The 15,383-nt window shown below is 41.3% G+C and overlaps 1 protein-coding gene across 3 annotated transcripts in view; it reads left to right on the top strand.

The window, feature by feature from the left end:
- Positions 1–234: 234 nt before the first annotated feature.
- Positions 235–15,383, top strand: part of LOC149352486 (sulfhydryl oxidase 1-like) — a 116,270-nt gene continuing 101,121 nt past the window's right edge. For all 3 annotated transcript variants that reach the window (XM_089581677.1, XM_089581676.1, XM_089581675.1), the window contains exons 1-3: positions 235–614; positions 10,249–10,343; positions 14,245–14,405. In XM_089581677.1, coding sequence (XP_089437803.1) covers positions 365–614; positions 10,249–10,343; positions 14,245–14,405 — 506 coding nt within the window. In that variant the 5' untranslated portion in view covers positions 235–364. The remainder of the gene's footprint in view (positions 615–10,248; positions 10,344–14,244; positions 14,406–15,383) is intronic.

The raw sequence follows: 15,383 nt of genomic DNA, 5'->3' as shown, positions 1-15,383 counted from the left end.
CTAACGCTGCCGTCAAAAGTAGCCTATGCCCATACTATCCATACCACGAAATATTGTAGTCTCACCACAAAGTTATAATTTTTTTATTATATAAGATAGAGAAAACTTTGAAAAAAGTTTGAGCAGAACTTGTGCGACGTGTTGGTACATGTGTTAATAAATCATGACGTGATGCCTTGCATTTGCGATGCTTACGACGCCTGGCGACTCTCTCTCCAACCCCCGCAGCAGCCGCCGGAGCGCTTCTTTCTCGTCTGCCGGCGGTCCGCCTTTCGCTGTCGTGAACAGCTGAGCGCGGCAGTTCGGACGTTCCCAGCGCTGCTTAACGCTGTTGGCGTGTGGAATCACGCCACGGCGCCTGGGAATGTGCGGCAGTACGAAGTTACCATTTCTTTTGGGTGTGGGGATCTTGCTGTTAATTAGAGTGAGTTTCGTGCTTGGCTTGGCGAGCCTTTATGATCCTTCTATGCCGCTTGAGGTTCTCAACTCTACTAGTTTCCAAAAAGTAATCCTAAACAAGGAGAATGCTTGGCTTGTACAATTCTACAATCACTGGTGTGGCCATTGCATCAAATTTTCGCCGATCTTCAGAGCATTCGCCAACGACGTCGCAGGTGAGTTCTTTCTTTTGAAAGCTGTGGCTAGAGTTTCGTCCAGACCGAAGCACTGCTGCTGGAGTTATGGCCAAGGGTAACAAAAATCGCTATCAGTAGCATCGAGATCTCCACAGTGACAGTGACTGCCACTAAGTCCCCTAATGACACCAATCCAACCTTTCAAAGCAAAACCGCGCAGCAGCAAATATTGGCACATGTGTGATGCTGTGCACTGATCCGTCTGGACGGAACTCCTAGCAGCAGTTGTACTGTTCCGTCTGGATGAAACGGTAAACACTGAAGAAAAATAAAAATAACTGCGCTTGGAGTGGTCCTGAAGGCTGTTTTAATAAAAGTTTCATACTACTGCTACTGCTCAACTGAAGGAAATCTAAACGAACCAAACCCGGCTTAATATGCGTATGAATTAAAACAAAATCACGCTGCAGTACATCATCGTACTAAGTGTGATGGTATGTATTGGAGTCTGATCGAATCCTGGAGGGACATTCGTCACCAAGCGTTGGTCTAATTCTAGTATGCACTAAACTAGAGTGCCAGTAAACGCCGAGTTTGGACGGAACTCTAGCAGGAGCTCATTGCTGTCAACCACAATGCTTGCAAGTTAACCGGATACGCATAACGTTGTGATCGGCTTTAAATTTGTTTTATGCCACCTGACCACCGGATCTTCTTCAGCGAAAATTTGCCGCGTGTACAAAAATAACAATGCCTTATTGTCGGCCCAGTCTGTGGACGGACCCGGAATACGTGTAATGTGGGAGAATTTATTGTGCTGAGGTAGTCGAGGTGACAGGTGTTGCAGCTGTCCAAAGAAATAAAAAAGCTAAAACGGGCTTACGAAACACCGGGGAAAGGTGAATTAATGCATGTGTCTCGTTCTGTGCTGTTGTTTTATTGCGCCGTTTTATTTTGTATTCTTGCAAACCATGGGCGAACTATATATGCATACAGCAAAGAATTCACCCTGCAGCTCTCCTAACTATGTGTTATAATCAAATACAACCTTCCCTGCAGGTTTCATTATATGCATTTTTGTGAACATTGATTCGGCTTTAACTCCAGAAATGACAGTCAGCTTATGATAGCCTGGCTTGTTCAAATCTGCTGGGGGATTAACACAAGTGCACGGCAAACCTCGCTCTGTCAACATTCCTGACAATGTCATTAATGCCATTCAACCTTATCAGTTGGCGGCTGCTGCCATTAACCCTTGGTAGGACAGCCGGACTCATCCCGCTTGCTTAAAGTGCCAGCAAACGGACAACAGTGCACCTGTGTACCATATTTTTGTGTGCTGAATACTACTGAACAATCAAACAAACCATGCAGCATGTTTCTCTTGTTCGCTAACAGACCTCCTTGGTGTTATGCATGTTTTTAGAAGCAAGGGTGCACAGTTTCACACAGCCTATATTGGCGGGAAAAATAAAATTTGAAAAATTGTTTAGCTTTTCAGCCTTTACCATCAGTGAGCTGCCTCATAATCCTTCTTGAAGCAATTTTCAATTCTATTGCAAGTTTTCTTATGTGTCGTTACTACTGAGGTATGGATACATACCACATTACAGGTCTTTTTATGAAGTCATGAGTAGAAATGTGTACCCTTTATTCTACAAAACTGGTGGTCGAAATGGCTTGAAAGTGATGTCATTCGATTTTTAGAGTCATTCTGAGTGCAATTTTACTGTTTGTATGCATGCGAGACACGCACACAGCTTGCGCCTTATGAAGGGTTAAGTGATATGGCAGAAATGAAAGCAGTAGTTTTTTGTTGCATCATTTATGACCCATATTGGTGTGCCAGTGGTTTGCTGTTTAGTGGTACAAAAGTTGGACACAAATCAGCAGCAAGCACTTCTTAATCGCCCATAACTTCTGCACTTCTACAATCATCTTACACGACACTACTTTGTCTTGGCTTCTAAGCAACATTGTTCCTTGTTTGTGTTTTTCCAGTTGGCAAATCGTGTTTCATTAAAGCATCTGGTGGTAACATGAATTGATTTATCTTGTGAGCTGTTTTTGTGAATCTTTCAGTTGGTTTTCTGTCTGCAGTTCTGTCGGCAGAATATTTCAGCTGGTTTTCTGTGTCTGCACATTTCTATTATCCATGTTCTGGATTTTAACTTTAAAAAAAAATGCAGTGGGCTCTTCTTAGTGAGCAAAAAAATGCATTGGAGCTGTACTTTAATTTTTAGCAGCAGAAGGGCTAGCCGTAAGAATGCTTATGCGGCTCCTAGAGCAAACAGCAATTGGCTGCGGTTCAGTTTTAGGACCTTGTGTAATAGTAAATTCAGCAGCAAGCTTACCAGCAGTGTGCCAGCATTTGCAGCAGTGCCTGTCTGGAAGTGTTCCAACAAGATATCTCTTCAAGAGTAATCATCCTTATCACTCCCATGCCCCCTTGTCTCTGTGCGTTTGAGAGTTCATGTAGACCATAAAAGTGGAGGAAACGAGGTTGCTTAGCATATATTCCATCCAGTTTTTCAGAACTGGAGAACACAAAAAAATCTGCCCTTGACCATGGTCCTCGCCTCAAGTTGACTTAGTTGAAGCTGGAAATGGGCTGGGACTCTGATGTTTGAAATTGCTTTTAGGAATTGACGTCATTGCTAAGCTGCCAACTCTGTTCACTGCTCAGTGTGTGATGTGTGATGCATGGTTGGGTTACTGGGGCTCTTTTTATCAGGTTTAGGTTTCTACTGTTACAGAAACTATGGGAAAAGCATCGTTTTATGTGCTATGCAGTTTGTACTATGAAAGATGTTGGCAATGTGTCAGGAAGAGAAATGTGATAGAAACTTTTAAAAATCTGTTCAGAAAAATTCTGAGCGAAATCTTCCACTGTTTAATTTTTTATTTTATTTTTTTTATTTATGAATACTGTCAACCCTCATTTGAGGGTCATTACAGGGAGGGAAAGTGAAGAGACAAAAAAAAAAAGCATATATAACCATGAATGAACAAGCTTCTTTGAGCATACAATACAAGAGAGCATTGAAACGCAACACAGTTCACACCACTGTAGAACCACCTGCTATACAAAAAGCAATATTGGACAATCAGTTACGCGCCCATCTACAAGAATCCCATGCCTAGACGGAATCCCCAAGTGCATTCAAGAATGCCGCTACACCTGTAGACTCGGCAACGTGAGCGGGCAGTTTATTCCAGTGCTCAATAGCATCCGGAAAGAATGAGCAGCGAAAGACGTTAGTTGATGTCAAGTATGGCCGAATCGCTTTGTGGTGGTTAAGGCGGGAGCTTAGTCTACCTGGAGGCTGCAGATATTTTTCTTTATTGATGGTAATTTCTCCGTGAATGATTTGGTAAAGTATTTTTAATCTCTGCTTTTTACGTCTTTTTTCTAATGATTCTAGACTACATGAGTTTAACATCTCCGTTACCGAATCTGTTTTCCTGTATTTGATACTAGTTACCAATAGTATGTAGATCTAGGAACAGGAATGAATGACCGCACTAATAAACTAAATGCATCCTGCTAAAGTTGATGGTGTTGAACGGTTTACACCTCATGCTCTTTTCTTTCAAGAAGTTGAATGACTGTTGGGATAATTCAACCAGCTGAAGTAATCGCTGAAAGTTGTCTGAATCTAAGGGGTTTTTGAACATGTGTATCCAGAGATGAATTCAGGTGGTACTCTGTCTTTCCACAAGTGATGGAAGAGCTGCACTTTTTTTATTTGTCTTATGTTGTCATCCACATTATCGGCTGCAATAGCAAGCAGCCTTTCTTCACAATGGAACGTCTGTGCTGCCTGACTGCCTTGTGTTAGTGATGGAGGACTATTGATGTGTTCTACTCAGATCGCAGCGCTCGGCAGCCCTCAAGGTGTACAGGCCACAGCTGCTGCTGCTGGGGATTTTCAGCGCGTGTGTCATTGCTCATCATGCTTGCTACGGACCGCATTTCTCTACTTCCTCTTATCCTTTTATGCTCCCCCCCCCCCCCCCCCCCTTCCACTTCTCCCCAGTGCAGAGTAGCCAAGTGGAACATTCTTCTGGTTAACCTCCCTGCCTTTCCTCTACTACTTTTCTCTCTCTCTCTTTACTTGCATGCTGCTTAAGTAAAGTTTACGTAGCCTTGAGAAGCAGAGACTTCTGTGTGTTCTCAGAACTTGTATGGGAAGGTATTGCAAGTGCATCCAAAGAAGTATCATCACAAAGTGTGAATGGCAAACACCGAGGAAGCCGAAGGATAAAAATAAGAATTGGTATGATGAAAGTGCCAATAACATTCTCTACAAAAAATAAATGGTGCAGGTTTATCTTTTCTTTCCTGCCGTATCCATTTGGTTTGCGACAACTTGTTAAAGATGGGAGCATGAGCGTCATTGAATTGTATTGCAGTTGATGCACTTCAGTAGAGTCCACTCATCACCAGATTTACCTGTTAATGTAGGGATGTTTATATTCACTCTCAGCTCCTTGTGACCACACCTGGCAGTTTTGTGAATATCTTTGGTCCATGAGAACAATGTCGTGTTATAGTTCTGCTAAAACTTCCTGCTTTACTAATATTTCTGGATAATAATGCATAATGAAATAACACTGAACATGAAGGTAGGTTTGGTCAACCTGTTGATGGCTTTAGTTTGCTTCTGTGGATTCTGGAATCCAGTGAAGCTAATTTGCTAATTAGAATTAGCTAAGAAGCTAATTCTGGAATCCACAGTGGCTAATTGCAAAGCTATCAGTTTTTTCACTGGGGTATATGGGAGCCAAACTTGCTATGAATTGGCATGACCTCTGGTGGTACTGAATGCTATTGGGCTTCTTATGTAAATCATCAAAGAAATGGTGGTCAAGTTTAAAAAGTGTGTATTTTGAGTTACCACACTTACAGTATTGTCCGGCCTTGCTGGGTGCAGGGACTTCAAACCCTATCACATTGTATGCATAACAAACACATATGGTTAATTGTTATGAAAAGTTAAATGTATTCATGAGAACTCAATTAACTCGCACAGGCTTTGTTCACTTCCACTGCATAGCATTCTTTCACCCATGTTAGATACATATGAAGTGTTGGTACTGTAAAGATATAAATGTGCCATGATGAATAAACTTCAGTTTAAAATTTTTGTAGAACTTATTGGTAGAGGTAAATGCATTGTCAATGCTTTGGAAGAGTTATTGATGCAATGCATCATTCTGCAGCCTTTTCAGCTGTTGAAAAAGGGGCCTCCTAGTCTGACTTTGGTGATAGCTTTGCTGCTGAGAGGGCAGGAAAAGACTGTTTCACTAAAGCACATGTGATATGATGCAAATGTCAGCAGTATTATCACAGCAGGGCAGGTGTACTACAGGAGAAAAGTGCGAGCAGCTGATTGGAAGTTGTTTTTATTTAGTCTTTTCTTTAAGAGACCTAGGGCAGTTGTCGGAAGGCACCACTCATGTGAATGCAAGCAATTATTTTTTGAGATAAAGAAGTACTGGCTCTTTGAATAATGCCAGGGCAGTTTGTGAGTTGCTGTACACGTCTTACTAAGCGTGCACTTTAGGAGAAAACATGTTCATCTTGAGAGTGATGGTGGACATATGATTAACTTCATTGCTTAGGCTCACAACTGATATTCTTTCAGGGGTCTTGAATGAATGTAGTCACGTGTTAGTCACATGAAGACAAATATGTGATGGGCTGCTGATAACGTCCTGGCTTTGTCAAGAAGCAATTGAGCACGGCCAGTGATAGCACCACATGCTCCTCTTCAGTGTAGTGCTGCCTGGGACTTGACCACTTGTTATAGTGGTACTGGAGTTTGTGGAACCTTTCTAGCATTCAGACACAAGTTCTCCTTGTAACCACAGTTTGTTTTTGAAGTAAATGCATGAATGCTGTTAAATCTTTTGTTTCAAGTTTAGCTTTGGATTTGATGCTTGGTGGCAGCCTTGAAGCATGTAGTGGTGTAGTTGTCAATTACAGGTCAGATGCATGTAAAGAGGTAGACATCGGGGTAGGATAGGAGGTTAAGTTATCTGCTCAGAGGACATCTCATTTCTAGTGCTTTTTTGCACCGTCATCTGCTTTAATTTCCAAGGTAGGTTTGCACAGGATCATATTAATGTGCAATATTGTTGTCAGGATAGCCTATTAATAAAGCATTTCCCGTGTCTGAAAGAAAAACTGACAGTTACAGCTTTATCAATGATGTTTGTGTTTAGAACTCTTGCATGTGATGACTATTTGGGATTCTGTTTCAGTTATTAGAGTTCATTTCAATGTCCTGATTATAATGTTGCTTTGGGTTACAAAATTTTGCAGAACCTGTACCTGTTTTACAATAGGACAAAACTTTCGCCGCTGCTGCATTGCCTCTTCTGATCCAGATTTTTTTTTTTAACTAGCTTTGTAGAAACCTTCATTCTCTTCAAAAATTTATGCTGTAGCCCGTGCCTTTATGAGCGGTGTTGGGAACCTCTTGCTGCAGCTTCACTGAACCCCATGTGCCCTCTATAATTGGGTCATGCACGAAAATCATATTTATTGTACAGATAGATGAGGACAACTCTGCATAGAGCTGCAACGTGTAATGGTGCCTATATTTGAATGGGTACTTTCTATACCCACCTGCTATCGCCATGAAAAAAAGTGAAAATTGGTTTTAAGCAAAGGAAAGGGTGCCGTGACTGTCTCACTTCTTGGTGGACACTAAAACCATGCTATGAGGGAAGAGATGAAGGAGGGAGTGAAAGAAAAAAGAGAAAAAGGGGTGTCGCAGTAGAGGGCTCTGGAATAATTTCAGCCACCTGGGGATCTTTAATGTGCAGTCACATCGTACAGAACATGGGTGCCTTTTGTGTTTCACCTCCATCGAAATGCGGCCACTATGGCCAGGACTGAACCCGCTTCCTTGAGCTCAGCAGCCGAGCGCTTTAACCACTCTGCCACTGCGGCAGAGTTATCGCAATCACTTGCCATCTTCGGGCACTCGGTCATGATCAGTAATGTGCCTGTGCTTGAGACACTGTTGGAGGAGAAACATGTCTAGCCTTGAGTGTAGTTTCGATGCTGTGCTGTTGGCCATTTTTTCTTAGTATTTTGATCACATCATGGTGGATAATAATGCTTGACAAAATTGCCTGTAAAATAAAAATTTCACTGCAGAGTAGCACAAGTCATTGAATCTTTCTCGAGTCTGCCTTCACTGCCCTCAGTTAAAACATGAAAGTAAAATGTTTGTGAATAGTAGAAAAACATTTATTAGATCACATGCCTACAATGCGAGCTTTAACATGGAAAAAAGTTTCTTTAATTGTCAAGGGCAGCAAAGCAAAGTCCACAACTTTTCAGCATTCATTTGATCAAATACAGACTAGAAGTCGACTCTGCTACATTGTGCGGTAGTTGAAGTTGCATTAGAGGCAACACTGTGTATGTTTCATCTACTTGCTTCACTGTTGAGTGTATTGTTAATTTTTTTTTTTTCTGTGTAGCAACAGCCGATATTGTGTCAAAGTATTTGTGCTCATTTATTAATTTTTTACACTGTTATCTACAGCATTTTGATATGTTTGCAGAGGTTGAACAGTTCAGACCTTTCTGTATACTACTTAGCTGTGCTGTCAGATGGTTTGCCAGTCCACGTCACTTTATAGTTGATAGTGCACAAAACTTGATGTATATTTGTGTGTGAAGATTGATACATTTAAATTCATATGCGAAGTCGGTCATTCCTCAGTGCAGACTGGTAGAAACACTTTGAGTTAAAGGAGTATAGACACCTAATTTTGGTGGCATGTTTTGTTTTCTACAATGGTGCGGCAGATACTACTATGCATGAATCAGCTTGTGGTATATTCGCCTATGACTGCTAAATAATTTATAATCGAATTTTTCTGTCGTGCTGTTTCGGTTTCAACAGCCGAACGATGGCTGTGATGTCAAAGAGTGGTTTTATGTCACGTTCGGCATGGAAAAACATTGATACGCAGATTCATCGGTTTAATTCACTACAGTACTAAACCCAGCCTTCCTCAAGGGCCGGGATGACGAAGGTAGAAGCAGCGATTATGTTGCAGTTTTTCATGCCTCACATGACCTAAAACCACTCTTTGATGTCACAGTCATTGTTCGGCTATTAAAACCGATACCAAAACAGCGCGGGAAAGAAATTTGATTATAATTTATTTAGTGGTCGTAGGAGAACGCCACGTGGTAATCCATGTATAATAATGCCTTATGTATCATTGCAAACAAGAAAACATGCACCCAAAAGTTAGGTGTCTATACTCCTTTAAATATGATGCCAGTTTGCACTGCAATATATGTATCAACACACCGATCAGAGTATACTCATGGATGTAAACTTTTGTCTCTTGATGTTAGTGTAATAAAAATCTTTCTTTGGAGTTTCTTTTTACATGTGAAACAGCATGCTAGGATAAGTGCTTAATGTAAGCATGTTGAAATTAGTTTAGGCCTCAGGTCTTTCGTTGCTTTGCAGTTGCTTCCTATTTTGTTGTTTTTCATGAACAAGACTGTGTTGGTAATTAGGTCAGTTCATTCAGTCTTCATTTGGTGCAGCAAGGCAATGGAAGATAGAAATGGTCTTGAAATTAAATTTTTCTGAGCAGAAAAATGAAAGCTTCTGTTGTGGAAGTTTTCATTTTCTGTTATTCCAGCACAGCTATGGAATCAGCATGTTAGGTGGTGTACTGGAACTCTGTGTTTGTGTTTGCTGTTGATTTTGCTGCCCGTACTGAGCTTGTGTCCATATTAAACAGCTGCCTCTTGTTGTTCCTCAAATTTTTAGAGCGCAGCTCTTTGGTGTTCGTTCCTGGGTTTCGCGTCGGCGTCGGCCTCGTAACCAGCTCCGCCCCCCTTTCATCCCCCCAGAGCTATCGGCGTCAGCGGCATCAGTCAGTCGCTGCTATCTCTTCCCTCCTCCCTTTATCGTGTTGTCCGCTTGCTGCGCGCGCTTCTGCCCCCATCGTTTGCCGCTGGGTGTACACGCCGCCCCCCTCCCCCCTCTTCCTGCGAGTCTCCGGTTGTCAAAGCGCCGGCTCGAACTTAATTCCTTTCTTCGCTCCTCCTCCAATGCAACCCCTGTGCGGTGGCAATCAGAGAGCCAGATCGGTGGCGGCGGATCTGTATATGTGCACCGCCCGAGCCGAAATTGCGAATACGTGTGAAAAATAAAAAAAAATTCTGTGATAGCGCATACATGTGTTGTTGCTCGATTTCTTTGCCTCAATCTATCGAAAAGGTGAAACAGCTTATTTGCTGCGCTCAAATTTCGCATTAGGAAGTAACGTAATCGTCGGTATTTTTTTTTCTTTTTTTTTTTTGCTGTATCTATATGTTTCTGAGTGAGCCAGACTGTAATGTATCAACATCAGTCGTCATGATGAAATGGTGCATGCATTTGAGATATGTTTTGTTAGTTTCAGTTGGTTCAGTGGTTATAACACTCCTGTAGTACTGTAGTACTGCAATTTGAAGTGGCCTCCGAGTGGTCCAGGAGAATGTGTGTAACGTGTACCTGAGTCTTGTCACACCCTTGTGGACAATGCACTTTTGTTGGAACAAGTTCTGTATGGTGCTTCATGTGACCTTAAATATATGTGCTTGCATGCTTGACAGATTGTTTCTTGTCTCATGCAGGTTGGAAGCCTGTTATAAGCTTGGCAGTCATCGACTGTGTCGACCACATGCAGACCTGCCGCACATATGGCATCAATTCTTATCCAACGATAAAAGTAATTTCTATGAAGATGATATCCTTTGTCTTTTTATGAGTGTAACTAACTTTTTCTTCAGTTCTCTGTTGTTTAGAAAGAGCTATGTGATTAACAACAACAGCCAACATCTACTGGGTAACATCATATATTCTAAGAGTGGGGAAGTTTAGCCAGGGGTTGCAGAGCATTGGGTGGGGGGGTGAATGAGATTAGGAAACCTGTCAGTGTAGGTGGGGTGGTTACGGCTGACATGGTACAGGGCTGAATGTAGATTGATGGGAGAGGTCTTTGCTCTGCAGTAAATGTAACCTGGCTATGATGGTGATGATGATGATAGTAACAAAAGTTACACTTAAAAAAAAAAAGCTTAATGATACAAATTTGGCAAAGAAAAAGTGTTTTACTATTTGATCATTCGTTTTGATGATCACCTTTCTATGTGAATGATGATTCATTCACTTTTAATTGAGAAAAAAAGCTTGTGTGACCATAATTTATTTTTTAGTATTGAGTTACTTTTCACACACACAAAATCAATACTTGTGCCATGGTAGGACAAAACTTTCCCTGCTGCTGCTGTAATACATTGTCTCTCCTGGTCCATGTTTAGTTTTTATTTTTTAATTAGCTTTTTAGAAAGCGTTATTCTTCTAAAAAATCTTGACATAGCTAGCCTGTGCTCCAGCATGCTTATTCTCAATGTATGAGTAATCCATTTGCTAGGCAGAATAGAAAAAAACGATCAATTACTCATGGGGAGAAGGACAATGGCAGTTGTAGAAGAATGTTGGTTTTATTTTTTATTTTCCATTTCAGTTTTTAGCAGCATTTTGCTTAGGAGACCATTGTTTTTCTCGTGTAGCAGAGTTGTATTGTGCTATGAATCTCTTGTCTATAAGCTCACTTTGTAGATGTCTTTTCATCTTTTGTTTTTTACATCGCAGTGCAACAGAAGTCTCTATGCTTCATAGAACTGTCAAAGCAGGGTGTTGAAGATTACCGATCACATTGCGGAGCTCTTTGTGCTTGAAATTGATTTGTAAATGTGCCTTATATCAATATCTGTCACTGTGAAAACAGTCGTATATCGCTTGTTCTGACACATGAATTGTGAATGGCTTGGTTTTTAAAGGTTCATGATATCTGACAGTTCATTAATAAAATTCAATTTGCATTTCCTCCCCTTGGTCTTTGCTTTAAATACCAATGCGGAATGTGACAGACGTGTTGCAAGCAGTGGATTATTTAACCCTTAATCTGCCACTCCCGAGATAGCTCGGGCTACCACATATGCACACCCCCTGCCTCTCCCGAGTTAACTCGTTTTGGCTTTTTAACTCACCCCCTGCCGCTCCCGGTAATACTCGTGTAAAAAAAAACTATGTAAACATGTAGCGCTATCTATGGAGAGACTCCGTAAATTCATAGATCTTGTAGGGTAAATTTTAAACAACAGATGGCGCACATGTTTCCACATCCGAGTCGCTTCGTTTTGGTTTGCGTACAGCAGCCATGAGGCTATGTGCCACACTCGTCCGCGCTTTGACGGACGAAGAAATTCAAAACTGCTTGTGATTTCAGAGTCCAATGATAATGAGAACGAGGAAAGAGCCCACCTAAGTGCCTTGTCGAGTGATGACAGCGATGAAGTCCCCCTGCCACCGAAAAATCCGCGTAAGAGGAGGAAATCCTAGAGGCCAGATTGGTGCTGGAAGATTTGATTCATTACAACTAATATCTATAAGATTATCCTGAATAAACATATCTACATGTCCTTTAGTGCGTTACTAGCAAAAAATTTCCAGGAAACTAACATGCAAAAAAAAACCCGGCAGGGTGTGTGCAGATGTGAGTAAAAAAACCTGGCAGTGAAAGGGTTAAAATGCGTTTTAACTTTAAACAAACCATAGTTCCATGATAGGTACAATTGGATAGTACTGTCTTTCTGCTTTTCTCCAGGTCATTTCAATAATTCATGTCTGCATGCAGTTTTTAACTTATAATTCTAATTGTGTTCTAGTAAAGGTGGTATGAATAGACATAGAAGAGTCTTTGTTGTTATTATCATGTTAACGCCTTTCTTGCTGAAGAGAACATAATCTCATTTTTCTGCTTGTGCTGTGGTTGGTTCATTGAACTTCAGTAGTGTATCAGCTGGTTCTTGTTTGGCCATCAGTTTATAAGTTGAAAAATTGCATTTTACTTTCGTGTTCATTCTTACATTACAAATAATAATGAGCAGTGAGCAGGTAGGTAAGCTGGTCGCTAGTTGGTGTTATTGTGCTAGCTTACTTTCTTTTTTTGTCCTTTGGTTTTCTTGAAGCTGTACAACTTAGCAGCTTTCTTTTGCATTGCTTTTGTAATGCTTCTTTTATCAGGAATACTACTGATTGTTCGTCCAAGGGAAAGTATGGGCTCTTTGTAGTAGTCAAACCAGCTTTTTTTCTTAATGGGTTCACTACACTTACGACTTTCCACCATGACACCTAATAATGCAACAAAAATTTACAAATCCCGTTTAACAAATGAGGTAATTACCTTCCTCCTAGCACATTTAACTCTTTCCTTACTGTGGAACGTTAAAGAACTCAAGATGGTTAAAATTATCCGGAGCCCTCCACTGTGGCATCCCTCATAGCTCGAGCCACCTTTGACAAACCAAAACAAACCTTATTGTGGAAAAAAAATACCCATTTTTTTAGCGGCTCATTGTATTTTTTTGGACTTAAAAATATTTGGCTGTATAGTGAAATTTTGGTTTTGTAATGCAAACTTTGGTGAAAATTATGTCAAATGTTTATGCCATTAAGCTTATAACACGAAAAAAAAAATTAAAGAAATTCTGAAAGATACAAAAAGTTGTTTGTTTTACACAGAGCATGTGAAGGTCTTAATGCAGGATAAAGTATACAAAATTCAATAGAAAACAAGTGCAGAATAAAATTATTAAACAGCACGGCCACATCTTAAACAAAGGGAAAACGGAAATGTTACGGAACAATAACAGGTGTACTAAATTTAGCTCTGCATATTGTCGGTGTTACATAAGAGGGAGTTGAGAACAAACATAAGAAGCATTAATAATCTCTTGTGATGAGTTCTAGTGGTCAAATGAACTTGGATTATGAATTTGTATTTGTTATTGATGAGTTTAGTTTATTCCATTCTCTGAGAAACCCGAGGAAAGAACGAGTGCCTGAATGTGCCATTAGAAAAGGAATACTTCTTTAGCGTATACTGACTATGCAGAATTTTAAAAGAAACTTAAGCATGTTTTGCTCTCGTTGATAATATGCTAAGGTCTGAACAAGCTAAGAAACGTGAAGGTGAGATAGTGCGACAGTATTCGATGAATGAACTGTGCTGCTTCTCTTTATACACCTTCAATTTTAGCAATGTTAGTTGCTGTATGAGGAAGCCAAATGTGTCAGCATATTCTAAAAAAGGTCTCACAAATGTTTTGTCGGCCAGTAGCTTAATATTCACCGGAGCAAGCTTTAAGCATCTTTTTAGACAGCATAACTTTCGTAGCGTAGTAGTTGTAATATTTGTTCTGTGTGTTTTCCAAGAAAAGTTTGATGTCAGTGTTATTACCTAGATATTTCTTTTTCTCAACCTTTTCAAACGGTGCGCCACTTACGATATTAGTGAAGTGAGAGAATTGCTTTTTTCTTGAGATTGTCATTGCCACTGATTTATTGACATCAGTACACATTTCTCACTGGGAGCACCACTTAGCCAGAAAGAACGAGATGTTCGTTGTGGCTGTTTCTTTATATATGATGCAATCATCCACAAAGAGTTTACTTTTGCACCCTATATTATTGTTTATTATTAATAACAATCAGGAACAGCTGTAGGCTGTTTCTGATACTTATTCTTCTTGGTCCACCTGACATTGTGCTGCTTTCAATTGCAGTTTTTCCAGGCACGTTCAACACTTCATGATCGAGGTGTTGAGGTGGAGACCCGCCACAACCTAGGCCAGCTGCGACACCAGGCTGTTGATCTTGTGGACAGTAAAGACGCATACCGAGGGCCACGGCCAGCCAGCTGGCCCCCTTTTGAACCTCTTCAGGGGTTAGTGGGTTCTGACCTGCATAACCTGAATTGATTCATGTATTCATTCATGTATTTTTTTAGGCTCAGTTTACCGTATATTTCTGTGTATTAGTTGAAGGCCTCTCCTCCTAGGGGACGGGGTCCGCGAGTCATGGTCTCGTCCGACGAGTGACACACCCATAGTCAGTATAAAACACCGGTTTATTCTGGACCAAACCAGGGCTTTCAAAGGGGCACAGCAGGGAACGTAGTGGTGGAACAGAGCATGCGGTCTAGGCTCTCTAGAGCGCATTACTCGGACTACAACAAAACTGGCGCTAACCCCTGAACGCGGCAAAACAAACTGAGGCACGAATGGGACGAAGTGGCACAGATAAAGAGGGGCTCAAGGCAGTACAAGAATCAAGGCAGCTTGCGTAGCAGCCATTCACGCCAAACAGCTATTCCATCTTTGGCGACACCGCTTCCATCTTCTGTCTTCCCGGTAAGGTGCCACTCTGTCGTCTGTGTACATCGTGACGGCTTGTGCTAACTGCCGATAGCATGACCGCACCTCAGCAGCACGCCTACTGGAATCCCCCTGCGCGCTGGTTTCACCGCCCTTATCAAGTCATTGCTCCAGTGATCACATGCCACATCTCGCGAGCGGGGGTTCGATCATGTGCAGTTGCATTGCACCCATACGCACCTAGATGACTGGAAGGCAGCACACGCAGTTGAAATGGCTAAAAAGGGGCCATCGAGCCCCACAATGTCTACCCCCCCTTTTTTTTTTCATTTTTTTGCAGAAATGACTAGTCTCAAATTTTGGGAGGTCTACCTGTATGAAGGGCTGACCTATTTGCAAGGATTAAGGTCTGTCCACCTAAGCTGCAGGTGGTACACGCCCCTTGCTGGCTCATAGTTCTGCTGTTTACTAACCATGGAGCTCCGCTTGTAAAAAAAAAAAAAAAAACCTTTAATATGTACACAAATCGGGGAAAAATTTGAACTATG

Source organism: Amblyomma mixtum, chromosome 3 (genome assembly GCF_055824585.1).
Source record: "Amblyomma mixtum isolate Tamu chromosome 3, ASM5582458v1, whole genome shotgun sequence".
In the NCBI taxonomy this organism is placed as follows: Eukaryota; Metazoa; Arthropoda; class Arachnida; order Ixodida; family Ixodidae; genus Amblyomma; species Amblyomma mixtum.
This window is presented reverse-complemented; position numbering and strand designations above follow the sequence as displayed.